The 15429-nt window shown below is 60.9% G+C and overlaps 1 protein-coding gene across 6 annotated transcripts in view; it reads right to left on the reverse strand.

Moving 5' to 3' along the window:
* Window positions 1-1947: 1947 nt before the first annotated feature.
* The window catches only part of Evl (Enah/Vasp-like), a 143694-nt gene continuing 130212 nt past the window's right edge, over window positions 1948-15429 (reverse strand). For 5 of the 6 annotated variants that reach the window (XM_027946713.2, XM_027946714.2, XM_071607546.1 and 2 more), the window contains 10 exons: window positions 14968-15029; window positions 13247-13476; window positions 13028-13149; window positions 12428-12488; window positions 8480-8543; window positions 6744-6810; window positions 6588-6650; window positions 4186-4252; window positions 3775-3832; window positions 1948-2431 (listed from right to left, as the gene is read on the reverse strand). In XM_027946713.2, coding sequence (XP_027802514.2) covers window positions 2394-2431; window positions 3775-3832; window positions 4186-4252; window positions 6588-6650; window positions 6744-6810; window positions 8480-8543; window positions 12428-12488; window positions 13028-13149; window positions 13247-13476; window positions 14968-15029 — 832 coding nt within the window. In that variant the 3' untranslated portion in view covers window positions 1948-2393. The remainder of the gene's footprint in view (window positions 2432-3774; window positions 3833-4185; window positions 4253-6587; window positions 6651-6743; window positions 6811-8479; window positions 8544-12427; window positions 12489-13027; window positions 13150-13246; window positions 13477-14967; window positions 15030-15429) is intronic. The other variant, XM_071607545.1, reaches the window with a different exon arrangement.

The raw sequence follows: 15429 nt of genomic DNA on the forward strand, positions 1-15429 counted from the left end.
GTCTGTGCATTGTGCTTCCAAGGGGGTGGTCCTGGCCCCAGCCTGGCTCCCAGAAGACAAGACCCCAGACCCAGGCAGGCGGTGCCTGTGCCTCAGTGGCGCCCCCTCCTGGCCAGCTCCAACTTGAAACCCCTTTACTGAGTTGGTTGGGTGGTGGCCTCAGGCAGTGTTCCTGTGGATAGTGACCTCCAGGTGCATGGACGGCAGAAGGCCCTGCACATGTTGAAATCACAGCAGCAGACTGGGGACCGTGGCTCCTCCCACCCTGGCTGAGGTCTCAGCCTGGCCCCCTGGACCTGTCCAACTTCTGCTCCACCTCGGGCCCTTAGCGCTGTGGAAGCTTCCCAAGCCCACAGAGGTTCAGGCCCATCAGCTGAGACAGCTCTGCAGAGCAGGCCCCGGCCAGAAGGACAGATGGGTGGCTGGACAGACACACACACACACAGTGAACCACAGCCCGAGGGCAGCAAGCTGGGTACTGTCCTTGGTGTCTGTGTGAAGTGGGGACATGTACCTCTGTCCTTTCTGTGGAGCAACCTATGGCACAGCTGCGACTAGGGAGGTAGCCCTCTGGTCAGCACCCTGGCCCTGGGGCTGGGCTAGTGTGACATGGTGTCTACAGCAGGCAGGCAGCAGCGGGTGCTGGGTGAGGCCCTCCCTCCACAAAGAGACGGGTGTGGGCTCAGCCATGGAGCACCCCCTAAGCGCTGGGGTGAGGCTGTGGGGCCGGCTGAGCCAGGGACCACCCGACAGGCGGCAGGGCTGCTGTTGACCTGGGATGGAGGCGGAAGCAGGGCTTGCTGTAGTCCTTGCCCTCTGCCTGGGAGTGGCCTCATTGGTGCCTGGCACAGGTGTCCCCGAGTGGTCTGACTGCTGAGATACTGCGGGGACAAGGCCTGGGCCAAAGGCTCTTTCTGAGACAGGAGGACTTTGAGCCTGGGCAGGCAGCCCCTCCCTGTGCACACAAGCCTGCCCAAGGGCCAAGGGGACCTGGGGGGAGTCCAGCCCCCACCCCACCCACAGCAGTCCTTTGACCTCTGCCCCCTCCACCAGCACATATCCCCCAGGCAGTGCCTATCAGTAGCCTGGCCTGTCCCGACCCTGGGGGTGCCTCTGGAGATGGCCCTGAGTACGCAGTGTCAAGGGGGCGCAGGGAGAGGGTGGGAGCCCCTGCCTCCCAGAGCCGGGCTTCTTACTCCTGCTGGCAGAACAACCACGCGCCTGTCTTTGAGGGTTCGGGAATCCCCAGTGAGATACAGTACCTCAAGGACCAGGCCTCTCGTCATCAGCCAGGCTGGGCCCCGAGAGTAGCTGGGCCTGAGGTGGGATCTGGGGTGGGGCGGGGAGTCACATGGGGTGGCCTGAGGGATGGTGGCCAGGACATCAAGGCCTATCACTGCCTGGGCTCCTGGCCTCATGGATGGTGGTCCCCCAAGTCAAGGCTCAGACCCTGCCCTGGCTGCAATGGAGAGCTAGTGCTGGGGATGCACCCCAGGTGGCGTGGGTTGTCCCCGCTGCCACCCCAGGCCAGGGTCCTCTGTGAGGCGCAGGGGAGCCTGTATGGCAGGTGGGGGTGGCTTTCCCTACTGGCGCCCACTTCCCCACCTGAGCAGGTACATCCTCCAGACCCTGCGGTGCAGACAGCACACGTCCCTGTGGTGGTCCAGGCAGTGGCTGGGCTGAGGGCCTGTCAGCTGGGGGCCTGGGGCGTGTGGCTCCTTTCAGGAGGACCAGAGGCCCCAGAACATCTGGGGGTGGAGCCCAAGACGTCCCGGCCCACCCCGTGGGTCCCGGGGATGTTCTGACTGAGCCTAGCTCCCAAGGGAGGCCCTTCTTGCTGCTCTCACTGCTGCGCACCCTGGCCCTGGCCCTGGCCCCTTCCCTGAAAAGGGGCGTCCCCAACCAGGGCAACCTGGAGCCGGAGACAGTGAAAGCCAAAGCCCATGGTGTGGACAGTAAGTGGTTTATTACTGTGTGGACATAACACGTGGTGCGTGGACAGACAACACCGAGGTGCTGGGGCGGAGCTTGGCTGGGTGGCCGTGCTGTGCGGGATGCCGAGCCCAGCCGGCCCCTCGCTGCCAGCTCAGGGGCTCACAGCGTCACCTGGAGGAAACCTGGAAACCATCTAATGAAGCAGTTGATTTGGGGGTGTCCTCTATAAACCAAAGAAATGTACACTTAAATAAGCAAATATAAAATACAAAAAAAGAGAATAGACCTGGTATTCTGTGTCAGATAGAATCTAAAAAAATCCAGGAGTTGAACTTTGTTTCCTCGTTTTGAATTTGATCACAGGCTGAGACTTAGGTGGAGCGCATCCTGGCTCCCACGCTCCATGTGCGCTGGAGGCCGGGCGGGGGCTCCTTGCTGTCCTCCGGGTGGTGGTCGCCTTACGTGGTGCTGATCCCACTCAGCTCCTGCCTGATGGCTGAGGGACAGGACAGAGAGGGAGGCTCAGGGGCAGCCGTGGGGAGCCTGCCACACCCCGTGGACCTGCCCGGGCTGCTGGAAGCCCCCATGGGTTGCCAGAGGCCACACAGGGCGCGGCCTACTGGCAGCTTTGGCACAGGTCTCTGGTCTCACAGGCCACTCCTGCCACCGTCCCTGCTGCCACCACCTGCTCTGGCACAGAAGTTGCTGGCTGGGGTCTGGAATGGCCAGGCCTCTCTCATGCCTCAGCTCCAGAGTGGGGCAGGGCTCTCCGGGGCGGGTGGGGGACTGCCCCGTGTGCTGAGGTTCAGGCGTCTTCATAGGGTCTGGATGGGTGGCATCTGGGTCTGCTCAGAGGACCTGGGACCCTCCCTGACAAAGTGGGCGCCATGTGCTGGGCTCCCCAGTGGCAGCAGGAGACCTTGCTGACTGCTGGGTCCTGACTCTGTGCACGCCTCCTCCAGCTGCCCCCAGCTTGTTTTCCTCTCCTGCGCCCCCACAAGCCCTCCCCACATCCTCCCAGGGCCTCTGGTGTCCTCCGTGTCAACTCTGGCCTCTCCCCGGACAGACCTCCTGGGCCCAGGAGCCAACATCCAGGACCAGGCAGCAGGAGGGGCCTGGGTCTGCGGCCCCCCACGGACCCTCTGCCCTCTGGAGTCTGCCATCAGCCTTTGCCACTTTTGAGTTCAGAGGACTCTCTCGTCCAGGTCACTGCTGATGCCCTGGGGCCCACAGGCAGCCACCCAGCCTGAGACTTCACCTTCCTGGAGGGGACAGCCAGTGGGGGTGGCGCAGGCTGCACTTTGCCGCTCTGTCCTGGGCCAGCCAGCCCTGCCCAAGCTTCCCCTTTCCTCTGGCTGCAGATCTGAGACAGCTCCTCAAAGGCCTGGGCGGATGTCACGGGACCCGCCCTGCTCTGCGGCTAGAGGCTGCTGGGGCCAGGCAGGCTATGGTGGCGCTCAGCTCCCGGCTCCCAGCAGCCCCTCCCAGGAAGGCAGCAGCCCTCAGAACTCCAAAACCAGTGACTGGAGGTGGCAGGCCAGAGAGCAATGTCAATGACAGATAATGAAATAAAGAACGAGAAGTCTGGAATATCCGCTGGGCTTCCCCCAGGGACCAGGGCCCATCTTCCAGCAGCCCGGGGAGGTGGTGTTCTTAGGCAAACCACTCAATTCTCCTGAGCCTGGGTCCCCACAACCAGAGCCTGGGGGGACAAGGGGCCCTGGCCCCACCTCCGCTGGCAGGAGCACTGCCTTCCCTGCTCCTTGCACAACCCTGCCCCTTCTCAGGACACTCCACCATGGGGCCCCAGTGACAGTGCTGCCCGCGCAGCCCACTCACCGTCGATGATCTCCTCCTTCACCTTGTGGAGCTCTCGGACCACCTCCTCCAGGATCTCCTGTGGGCAGAGCCTCCAGGTGAAGGGCCGGGGGTCTCGCCCTCACCCTGCCCTTCGCAGCCCTTGGTGCGTCCCCAGCTGGGGAAGGACAGTATGGGGTGTGGGGGCAGATGCTCCACCACTCTTCAGGTGCACACTGGTGAAACCCAGGGCTGTCCCATGGGAGAGGCCCCCTGAGACAGGCTGGGGGGACCAAAAGGTGGAGGATCACTTTGTTCTGGTGACAGCAGGAGCTGGGGACAAACTATGAACATGGGCACCCCCTTTCCTCCTCTGGCTGCTCCCTGCCTGCCTTTGTGGCCCCCCTGGGCGTGCCTGCTGGCTGCTCAGCCCTGAGGAAAGGAGACACTCACCTGTTTCATCCGGTCCAGATCTAAGGCATCCAGGGCCACGTCGTTAGCGCTCCCAGCAGGCTTCACCCTGGGAGAGGAACGGCAGGTGCAGACCAGTGGGCGGCAGAGCCCGCAGGCACCCTGCACTGGGGAAGTCTGGGGGTGCCAGAGGTCCCCCGCAAGGGCCAGGCTGCTCCCTTGGTAGTCCTGGTGCTGTTCACCCATGTCACTATTAGGCTGCTCAAAAAAGTCAGTAATGCCCAGTGTCCACCGCCAAGGGTGCCTGTGGGCGCCTGTGGGCGCCGTGACCACATTCCTCCTCCAAGAAGGTCTGATGGAAGTTGTCTTCCACCCACCCACTGCCCCCTGTGGAAGAAGCACCAATGTCCTGCTCCTCAGCGTGGGGACCGTGTTCCTGGCTAAGCCGAGGCTTGGGGAAACCCAGCAGTGTGGCATTGAGTTCAACATGAAGTCCCAGGTAGCCATGCCCTAGGGACACCGCCTCCCACCCACACCAGCACCTGGTGTTGGTAACTGATGCTGCCTCTCTCCTTCAAGAGACCTCGTGGACGTGGCACTGCTGCTTTGGCTTCCATGGTCTGTACTTATTTGAAAAGATTTGGACTAAGGGTGACTGATCTGAATTTGAATGCCTCTCCCTGGGCATCCCCCCATCTCCTCGCACAGCACCGATCTAACGACAGGGTCTTTTGGAAAGGGATCTTGGTGCCGCAGGGCAGACATGTCGTCTGGACCAATTTCCCTCCCCCTGTGAACAGAATGGCAGTTGGAGCCTGTTCCAAGGAAATGAATGTGGCCCGAGTCAGGTAGAGGCTCATGGGCGTGACAGCTGACATGTGCACATCCTTCGAGCAGAGCCAGCTCGGCTGCTGAGGGTCAGCCTCAGACTTCAACGGGCTGGTGAACCGAGGACCATGTGCTCTGCAGGGAAGGAGAATGCGGGAGGAGAGGGAGGTGCCCTGTGCCCTCCTCGATGGACTTAGAAAGGCCCAGTGTGGTCCCAGCAGGCAAGTGCACCCGGCCAGAGGCCCCTGGCACGTCAGCCCCGTTCTGTGGGTTGCAGGTCCCACTGCAGCAGGAGGTGCTGGGACCTGGGACAGCTGCTTCATCTCTCCAGGCCTCAGCTCTCCCACCTCAGCCTGACAGCCCCTCCGGGAGAAGCAAGTGTACCCCAGCAAGCCCACGCCTGAGGGAGGGTTCTGCCCACGCCTGAGGGAGGGTTAAGCCTGCCCTTTTTGGAGCCATCTATGAAAATCGAGGACAGGTTTGTCTCCAAGCTGGAAAGAGACCCCACTCCACGTTCCTGCCCAGTGAGGGACAACTGCCCGCAGAACATGGCTGCCGACCCAAGTCCACCAGAGGCAATGCCAGCTGTGCTGGGGGGCTGCAGGCTCCAGCCTCCCCTGCTCTGGTCACCTTCCTCGCAGCCAGAGTGACCTCCCAGGCACTAGTTCCAGCCAGCCTCTCAGCTGCCTTCCTCCAGCCCTCCCGTCCCCTCTGTTCTCCAGCCCCGCGGTCCTGTGTTAGGGTCTTTTGAACTTGCGGGGGGCGGTTGCAGCTGTCCTCACGATGTCTTATCCAGAGGCCTGCCCAGCCCGCTCCCGACAGCCTGTCCCTGGCCACGACACAGCCTGTGCCTTGGAGGAGCCACGGCTGTCCTGTTTATACGGAGCTCCTCTGGGCACACAGCCTGGCTGACTGCGAGTCTCCTCTCTGTCCCTCTGCTTTGCTGATGGCCAGGTCTGCCGGGCTGGGCCGGGGCTCTGCTCCTTACCTTGCTCATTCTGCAAGACCGATCTCCACTGCTACCTGCCCTGTGGCAGGAGGCTCTTCCTTCAGTGAGCAGTGGACAGTGGAGATGTTTCTTGGGGTGGGCTCTAGAGGCCTTCAAATGCAGGCACACTGGGGCTGTCTGTCTCTGACTTTTGGGGCAAGCTCAGTTCCCAGTGTTCTGTCCTGTGGTCACACTGGGTTGGGTTTGGCAAGTGTAGTTAGCCGCGAGAGGCTGGCTCCCTGTGCTGCAGGCAGGGAAGGGGCGCCACACTGGAGGGGCGGGTGTGGGGCGGTCCTGGACTATTGAGCCCAGGGCCAGTTTCAGCAGGCGAGCTGCTCTGTCTGTCTGTCCACACGGCTGCCTCCCCTTCACACCTAGCTCACTTCCTGCCTCTTGGCAGCCTCTCTCCTCCTGGCCTGGCCTCTCCTTAGGCAGGAGAGGAAGGGGCTGGCCTGTGTGACCCTGAAGTCCCTCCAGCTCCACCTTTCCCCAGGTCTGAGGGGACACACCACCCTTCCCAGAGCAAGCTGTTAAGTGCCACCACGCGAGACAGGGCTGGGGGTGTTAGTTGTGGAAAAGGGGACAGAGGAAGCCCCAGAGCCTGGGACACAGGAGGGTTGTTCGGTACCTAGAGTGAGGCTGTGACTGAAGGGGGCTCTTGGCTTCAGGGCTCTTAGCCACAGACGGGGTTCTACGGCAATGGAATGAGACAGACACGTGAATCGGCGCCAGCACCCGCCTCTGCCCACCAGGTCGCGGCTCAGGCCTTCCCAGGGCAGCTCACCTGGACAGTAATGAAGACACAGGCTTCTCCACCGAGTTGCTCCGCTCCCAGGGCTTCCGGCCAGCCTCTGTCAATGCATTTCATAGATGAAGAGCCACACATCTGAGAGGACCCGGGCCACCCCAACCCTACACACTCTAGCAGGGCCCCCTGCAGGAAGGGTGCAGAGCCCTTGGCAGGAAGATCTGCTTCAAGTGGAGCTGTACCTGGTGCCCAGGTCACCCCCTGTCACCCCGTCTCCCCTGCTTCAGGACTCAGGCTCCTGTTCTTTGATGTGTGACCTGGTTTCATCTCCGCTCACCACGGCCCCATCTCTTAAGGAGCAGGTCCCGCAGGTAGGGAGCCAGGGACTCCCAGACAGGGTGAGCAAGCAGGACTGCCCCACTGGCTGTGGGGTGGCCGGGTGCCTGGAATCCCATTCACTCCTGCTGCAGCCTCCCCTGCGTCCCACCCAGCGCTCGCCTGCCTGGTTGGAGGCTGGTTTGTCTTTTAAGTAAGAACTACAGGATGAGTGTCCCTGATCCAAATGATCAGGACCAGAAGGGCTTCAGATTCTGGAATATTTGCATACTTTATGAGAAAATTTTGGATTTCAGAGCACTTGAATTTTGGATTCGGGATACTCAACCTGGACGAGTTTATGATTCATTGTACTAAAGACATGTGTTGGCCTAGAGGGAATTCAGTGGCTTTAAAGGATGCGCAGGGCCAGAAGGCAAAATCCCAGGGGTAGTGAGGAGGCTGCTCTGCTTGAGCTGAGACCTGCAGACCAACCTCGGGTCTTGGCCAGGTCTCCTCAAAGCCACCTCTCAGGCTTGCAGGCACAAGAGCTGGGACCATAAGGGCTATGGCCTTAAGCAAAACACATAGCCATAAGCGGCCTCAACTCCTAGCTGGGGAAACCACTTAACCGCTCAATAGCTTGTGTACCAGCCGAGACTCTGTGGCTCTTGGTGAGTCAACACCATAGGGAGAGCCAGAGGGAGGACTGGCGATCCCACCATAGCCAGCTACCTGTGCTAAGGTGTGGGGGGCACCACAACCCTGTGAGACACACCAAGAGCCGGCAAGAGCTGCATCGGCCTGGGCTGGGGCAGCCTGACCCGCGTGGTCCCCGCATGCTGGTGTGGAGCAGGTGCAGAGCAAGGTCTGCCAAATGCCTGAGCGGCCGCCCCTGCATCCTCTTCCCACTGCTGAGCCATCCGGCTGTCCTGATTACGCCCCCTCTGCCACAGCTGCCAGGAGGAAGCCGACAGGGTGGGGGCTGCGCTTCTGGGGAAGTGAGATGGCTGGGCGGTGTCTGCAGATCGAGGTGGCATTACCAGGAGACCCAGACTCTAATGTTTAAACTTCCTCCTGGACTGGCTGTGTGGCTCAGTGGTGCAGCGTGTGTCCAGCACGGGGGGCCCTGGTAGCATCCCCAGCACCACAAAAACAAAACCCAAAACTATATGACAAAAAAAATCACTCATACGAGTGCTGGCCCCAGAGTGTACCCCAAGCTCTAGGCGCTGTCTCCATCCTGGGGTGGGCGCTGCTGGCAAGTGCCTTCCCTCGAGTGGGACGCAGGGTCCTCTCAGGGGCCTGCTCTAGTGCCCCTTGTGCTTCTGCTCAGCCCCCCCGGGGAAATGTGGGAGCTCACGAGCTGGGCTTCCACAGGCCTGGGCTCTGCTCCCGAGAGTCCCTCCCTCCTGCTCTAAGACTGGAGGCTCCTAGGTCAGGTGGAACCCTCTTACCTGAGGAGTTAGGGGGCTGGCTGGCGGCTCGGGTCCCTGGGGAGGGGGAGGTGCTGGGATCTTCCTAAAACGGGAGAGAAAGTTGCTTCCGTCAGTCTCCTCAGGGAGGCCGCCTGGGCTAGGGCAGGACGCCTTTGTCCAGGGTCACTGATACAGCCTGTTTCCAAATGTCTCGGTGAACGCGTGACCATTGTGTGATCAGCAAAAGAAGACACAACACTGAAGAACGAGAACCCAGATCCCAGCAGGGCACGTGACAGTCGGGAAAGAAGAGCTGCAGAGGTCAGGCTCTGCAGAGAGAGAGCCCAGAGCTTCCTTCTGGTCCCCAAACCCTGTCCAGCCCTGACCTCAGGGGTCTTACATTCTCCTCGCCAGTGCCCTGTGGAGGGGCTCACAGGCTTCTGCCCATCACCCACTTCAACCACTTCGCCCTCCTGAGGAACCTGTGGCCAGCAGAACCAGCTCAGGGTCCCAGCCCTTCCTTGTAGGCCAGGCCCCTCCTCTGTTGAGCTCATCACCCTCCTAACTACGTCCTCTCTGCCATGGCCAGTGAAGGAGCTGGCAGGGCTGGGGCTGCATTTCTGGAGGAGTGAGATGGTTTGGGGGTCTCTGTAACGCCAGTCAAGTTGGCACTACTTGGCCCCTGTGTGGACGAGGTGTCCTACCGAGGGTCACGCGGGTGCACTGGCTGCGAGGGTGACACAGACCTGCCACAGCCACGCTCCTGCCTGTGGACCACCCCAGGAGCACCTGCTTCCCTTTCACTGAGACAGCACAATGTGCAAGAATCTGCGCTGAGCTTTCTGCCCTCCCCCAGCAGCCTGCAGTTCATCCCCATTGCTGCCGGCTGAGCTGAACTGAGATCTGACCCCCTGGCTCTGAAGGAGGCTTGCTGGGTCAGGCCCGGGCCTGGTGCCTGCCTGGTATCCGTGTGGCCTCTGCCAGCCCTCCCCAGCCCTCCCCATGCCACCTGTAGCCCCAGGCTTCATTCCCTGCGTTCCTTGCAGATGCCCTGTATTCTAGCCCCACCCGGCCAACTCCAGCTCATCCCCCAACAGCCACGCACAAACCCGCCTTCTAACGGGCCTCTGGGCCACCTCTGGGCTCTTCTGGTGCTTATCTCTGCCCCTCCCAGGAGGCTGCAAGTGAGTTTCACAGGAGCAGAGTGTCTCTTGGTCCCTCCCTTGCAACACAGAGCTCACCGCAGCTCTACCAAGTGGGCAAGTGTGTGTCGGCCACGTCTGTGCCAGGAATCTGCAGAGGTGCTCAGCAGATGTGAGCGATCTGGCAGTAATGAAGCTAACATGACGGGGGCACGTGTTTTGGAAAGATTTTTCACTATCAAGAAAATGACATTTATTAAGTAAACATGACTTCTGCTTTTATTAAACCACACACATGCAGTTGCTATGCAGGATATTGACCAGGGATGCCTGCCACCCTAGACTGCACTAGTGTCCTCCGGACCCAGAGCCCATGTCTGCATCTGTTACTGCCCTTGTCACGCTCGGTCTGCACTCTGCTTCTCCTTATCTGGTCGATGTGAGGCTGGGGTGGGGACTCTGGGCCTCCCACAGGCCCCTCCCAGTCCAGGGACTCTGGGTGCAAAGCCAAGTACCCCACCCCCGTCCAAACAGGGACCCGTGAGGGGCCAGGCCTGTGTTCACACACCACTTGTCCCCACACCAGGAACAGGCTGGCATCTGCAGGAACCCCCAAATACCTGTGGGGTGAGCAAATGAATTCTGGGAGTCTCTGGTCCTGAGGAAGAGAACTACCACCAGAGCTGAGTGGGGCTGGGCTGGGCTCAGGGTCGAGCGCTCGCCTAGCACGAGCGAGGCACTGGGTTCAACCCCAGGACCACGTAAAAATAAATAAAATAAAGTTATATATTAAAAAAAGAGCTGAGTAATGGATTATGTCAATTAACACGTGTCTGGAACCCAGGGCCCAAAGAAGCCAACAAGAATAAATGTAATATGGGTACAATAAGAGTCATTAAGAAATTAGAATGTTTTTCCTTCAATGTCTTTATATTATAATTTAAAAAAGTCTTCCCTGCATAAAAGGGACCTGGTGCCTCAGTTGGGCTGGGTAAGAGGCTGCCCACACCCTCCTGTCAGCGATGCAGCCTAGAGCAAGCCAAGGGGCAGCTTTGCTCAGGGTGCACAGAGCAGTAACATAATCACAAGATTGGCAAGTGGCAGAATGCCAGCCTGTGTCACTTGACTCTGATTTGGGAGCTATTTTCTTCTTTTAAATAATAATCATTTGTTCTCTATTAACTATAAAACTAGTACATGTTCACTGAAGAGAATTTGGTAAATATTGAAAGGCACAAAAAAGAACATACCAGCTGCTGTGAGAGTCAGCGTGCGCATGCCTGTGTGTGGGACTTTTGCAATCCTGCACCCTGGAGGCTAGTTCTGGTGTGAGAAGGGCCCAGGGGAGCAAGAAATAGCAGTGGCCAGGCCTATTATAAAAGAGGAGGAAACCTGTGAAGTGGCATTCCCTGTCACTCCAGGGACTCAGGAGCCTGAGTCAGGAGGATCTCGAATCTTAGGCCACCTGGGCAACTCAGTGAGACTCTGTCTCAAAATGACAATAAAAGGGCCAGGGGATGGGGTAACCCAGTGGTAGGGCAGCCCTAGTCCAATCCCCAGTAAGGGTGGGGTGGGGGAAGATGGGGCTGAAGATTTCAAGACTGGGGTTCTCTTCTGGATCCTGGGTGTGAGAGCCACTCTCTTTTTGTGAAGCATCCGCGGTAAGAAGAGCCTGTGCAGACCTAAGGCCCTCTGCTGTGGCCGGAATGAGACACTTGGTAGTGACCCTGAACCCACCCGTGGCTCCTGGCCACGCAGGCCTCTGCACTTGTAGAAACTTGTGGCGGGGAGGTTGGCTGACCCCACTGTGTGTGCAGCAGGGGACAGCGGGTGAGCGAGGAGCCAGCCTGGCCCCCAGCCTGTGACCTGGCTGGAGCAAGTGCGTCAGCATAGCCATCGGAACCACATAAGGCTGGGGAGAAGTAGGGGCAGGGGGACCAGACGGAGCCTCCCAGCCTGGGGTCTAGGAGGTCACATTCTAGAGAGGAAGGATTATGTAGACAAGGACAGGCGAGAGGGGCAGGCTGGTGGGCAGAGGGAACTGCATGTGCCCAGGCCCGAGCAAGGCACCCTCTGCAGCTCGAGGAGCAGGTGGCAGGAGGCTGGAGCCCACTAGACACAAGCTGCTTGTTTGGTGACTGGGAGGGGAAGGCAAGGGACATGGGCCCTGGTCCCCACCGTGGCACCTCTAGTCCCTCTTCATCCTGCCCCGTGTACTTCACCCCTAAGCTTTGGGGTCTCAGCAGGAGTCTGTCTTAACCTAGAGAAGGAACTGGCCGGACAAGGGCAAGAGGGGGCTCTGGGCTCTGAGGGGCCAGACCATGCCCAGGATGTGGCCAAGAACGGGTGCCCGGGCTTCTAGGTCCCTCTGCCATGGCTCCCCGGCCACTCCTGTTGGACTTGGTGGGCTGAGGTGTAGTCTTTGGGATCAGGAATAATTTGAAAATAGAAACCACCCTGGGCTTCACCAGGCCCTCCCCATACAGGCGCAGTCTGGTCCCACCCTCTGAGGGCTACTGTGCCTGAGCTCCCTGGGCCAGGGAAGGGCGAGGGGCCGCGGGGCCCTACAGGGCTCTGGGATCCTTGCATTGCACTCCCAGGCAGCCTGGCTTTTCTGCCAGCCTCTGTCCCCTGCTGGGTGGCAGCTCCAGGGAGCGTTGCCTGGCTGGGAGTGCCCGGGGTGCAGACCTGCCTGGACCTGCACCAGGGAGGCCCTCCCGCCACTCCCGCGAGTCACCCAGTGAGGCATCCATCATGTGGATGTCCCAGCCGGGACACCCCCGAGCCCAAGGCCTGCCGGGTAGTTCCCTTGCGCAGAGCAGGCCAAGCGAGCGGGCGGGCCTACCGTCTGGCTTTCGTCTTCCTTTCTGTCTGTGGGCTTGTCTGTCTGGGAGGCTGCTTTTCTCCTAGACACAGGGGAGGAAAAGATGCCTGAGGTTTTCACATTGACCCAGAACCTAGGAGCTGCCTCCCTGCTGGACCCGCCCGGCCCCCAGCAGACTGTGTGGGGATCAGGGTATGCAGGAGGCGACTTGTCCAGGCACCCGTCTGGTCAGGAGCCACGCCGGGGTGTGTTTGGGCCTTGAGTCCCAGAGGAAGGGGCACTTCCCCCCCACAGCCACCAGAGCACTCGTAGCCTGGGACTGCATCTTTCCCCATTGACATCCCAAGTGCAGGGACTATCCTCTTTTCCCCCTGGGTCATCTCTGAAATTCCCCCGAAGGCCCTCCTGCTCAGGACACGGCTGGACGCAGCGGATGCTTCAACACTTTGTCGCACCGATGAGAGGGAGTTAGAGTTCAGAGGACTCCTGGCTCACACCTCGGATGGGCGGAAATGTGAGCCATAGTTGCGTCTGCTTGGCCAGCCCTGGGTGACAAAGGACGTGGGGCCCAGCCAGGATAGCAGCTTCCCGCAGCCCTGGGTCAGGAGGCAGAAGACCCACCTCTTGGCCAGCAGTTTGTTCATCTCCTCCATGAGGCCTCCTCCACCACCCCCGCTGCTCGCCCGGTTGGCATCGGACTTTGCCGTCCCGCTGGGACTGGAGCCTCCAGACGCATCTTCTGGCTGAGGGCACAGGAGGGCACTGTTTCAGACTCCACAGGGGAGGCAACAGTGGGCGGGAGATGTCCCACCCCGACCTGCTCCCCAGGCCAGATCTTACCCGCTGCACTCTTCTCAGCTTGGCCCCAGCCAGGGCGGCGGCCAGTCCTGACACGGAGCTGTCGTCATGGCTGGCCCCCTGGGCGCCTCCAGCCGGCAGGGGGGGTGGCGGTGGGGGGGCGGCCCCCGTAGGTGGGGGTGGGACGGGGGGTGGGGGTGGGGGCGGAGGCCCACTACATGAGAGGGGGGCGCTGGCTGCAGATGAGGGATGTCCCGGTGGGAGGACCGGCCCTGGAATGGAACAGGGGCTCAGTTGGTCCCTGGGCCCCAGCTGGGGCTGGGCCTGGATCTCACCTCAGGTCCCTGGGAGGAAGGACAGAGGGCAGCCTGCTCCTGAGAGGCACAGGAACAGATCAAGGTTTGCCCCTTTCAGGAGGCCCTGGGGATGCACTGGGGCCTGTTACAATGACGCCCTGTTCTGGTCTCCTTGGATGGGGAGCCTGGTGGGACCCACAGGGTCACACCTGTGCGGAGCGCTCCTGGGCCTCCTCTTGTCTGCTTTGCCCGCGGGAGAGGAGGCTCTGGCAGCGCGAGCTGGGGCTTTGCCTCTGTCCCTTCTCCTCACTTAGCACCTTCCCAGGTGCTTCTCAGGGGCTGTCGGTCTCCCAGATGTAACTGGGACCAACCCTTGGCCTTGGGGACTGTGGCAGGTAGCGGGGTTCCACGGCTGAATGGGGACATGGTGAGGGAGCAGTGCTGAGTGCCCAAGCTCCACTGGGCATCCAGCCAGCCCCCCGCCCCCCGAGGCTGCCTGAGCCGCCACCGTGCACAGGCACTGTGATGGGTGCTGCTGAAGAGCCACAGGCTCCTCGCCCAGGGACCAGGCCTCGTGGGAAGCAGTCTTGAAGCAGACAGACCTCCCCCGCTCAGAGCAGGCACCCGGGGCCCAGGAGCCCGTGCAGCGGGAGTTCTCGGAGGACTGTGGGAGGGAGCCAGATGGGGCAGGAGAGCAGAGTTAGGTGAGGGGGCGTGAGGGAGAGGAGGGAAGAGGCTGTGGGGAGGAGCAGAAAGCAGCCAGGTGCTGGAGGGGCGAGCGCTGGGCTGGCAAGGCCGGAGCCATGGGAGGCCCTCCATGATGGGCCCGGCCCACACCAGGAACACAGCAGGGCAGTGGGGGAGGCACAGCTGGCCTCCAAGAACAGGGTGCCCAGGGGCTTGGCTTCCTTTCCAGAAAACCAGGACAGTGTTCACCTGCTCACTTCAGAGGACACTCGAGCAAACGAAACAAGGCAAAGGACACACGTCCTATGCCTGTAGCCAACACGACAGCCTCCTCTTTTGATGTGCCAAGCTGCAGTCAGGGCTGAGGACAGCCTGGTGGCCTCTCCTCAGGATAGTCCCCTTGGACCCAGCCGCCTCTGGGCCTCCTCCTCCAGCCCTGTACTTCCCTGAGCATTTGCTGGATAGGGGCTCTCTGCCCTGTCACTGGTGTCCCTGGCCCTGTCACTGGTGTCCCCGGCCCAGCACCTGACACACATCAGGGTCTTCCTGAATGTCCACTGAGGAACGAGTGTCAGGAGGGCCAGAAAGCCAGTGGACAGGCTGGACCAAGCTCAGTGGCCCCTAATCCTGCTCTGGTCTCTTGTTCCCCACCCATCTGAAACGACCGCTGTGCTCTAAGGTTGTGTTATCAGCAGCTCCTTGGAGGCCTGCTGTGCCCGGCCCTGTCTGGGCGGAGGGGCTACCACCAGCTCTGTGTGGGCGCTAGAGGGTGGCTCTCACCTGTGGATGAGGCTCTTCTCTCCAGAGACTCCTGACGGTGCTGCTGCGGCTCCATCACTTGTCTGCAAGGCAACCAGGCAGGTGCTGAGCCAGATGCCACAATGGGCTCCGGCTCCGAGAGCCTTGAGCTGGCCCCCAGCACTCGAGAACCACTGCGCCAGCTGCCTCCACTGAACGGGGCACGGTCAGGTTTGGGTTCTCAGATGGGGTGTGTGGTGGCCTCCTAAGCCCAGGTGAACCTCCGGCCGGTGTGGGTTTACCCACTGGCCTGATCAAGCTTTTCCCCTGGGGCTGATAGGCGCCCATGGCTTTGGGGGTCCGTGGCCTTGACTGGTCTGCCGCAGGAACACCTGTTCCTAGCGCACTTGGCTGGGCTCCCTGAGGCAATTCCCAGGCACTGTTGGTTGTCGGAGAAACAGACACAAAGGCTGCAGGCCCCGTCCTACCCAGGGCCAGCTGCAG

This window comes from Marmota flaviventris, chromosome 2 (genome assembly GCF_047511675.1).
Source record: "Marmota flaviventris isolate mMarFla1 chromosome 2, mMarFla1.hap1, whole genome shotgun sequence".
Taxonomy (NCBI): Eukaryota; Metazoa; Chordata; class Mammalia; order Rodentia; family Sciuridae; genus Marmota; species Marmota flaviventris.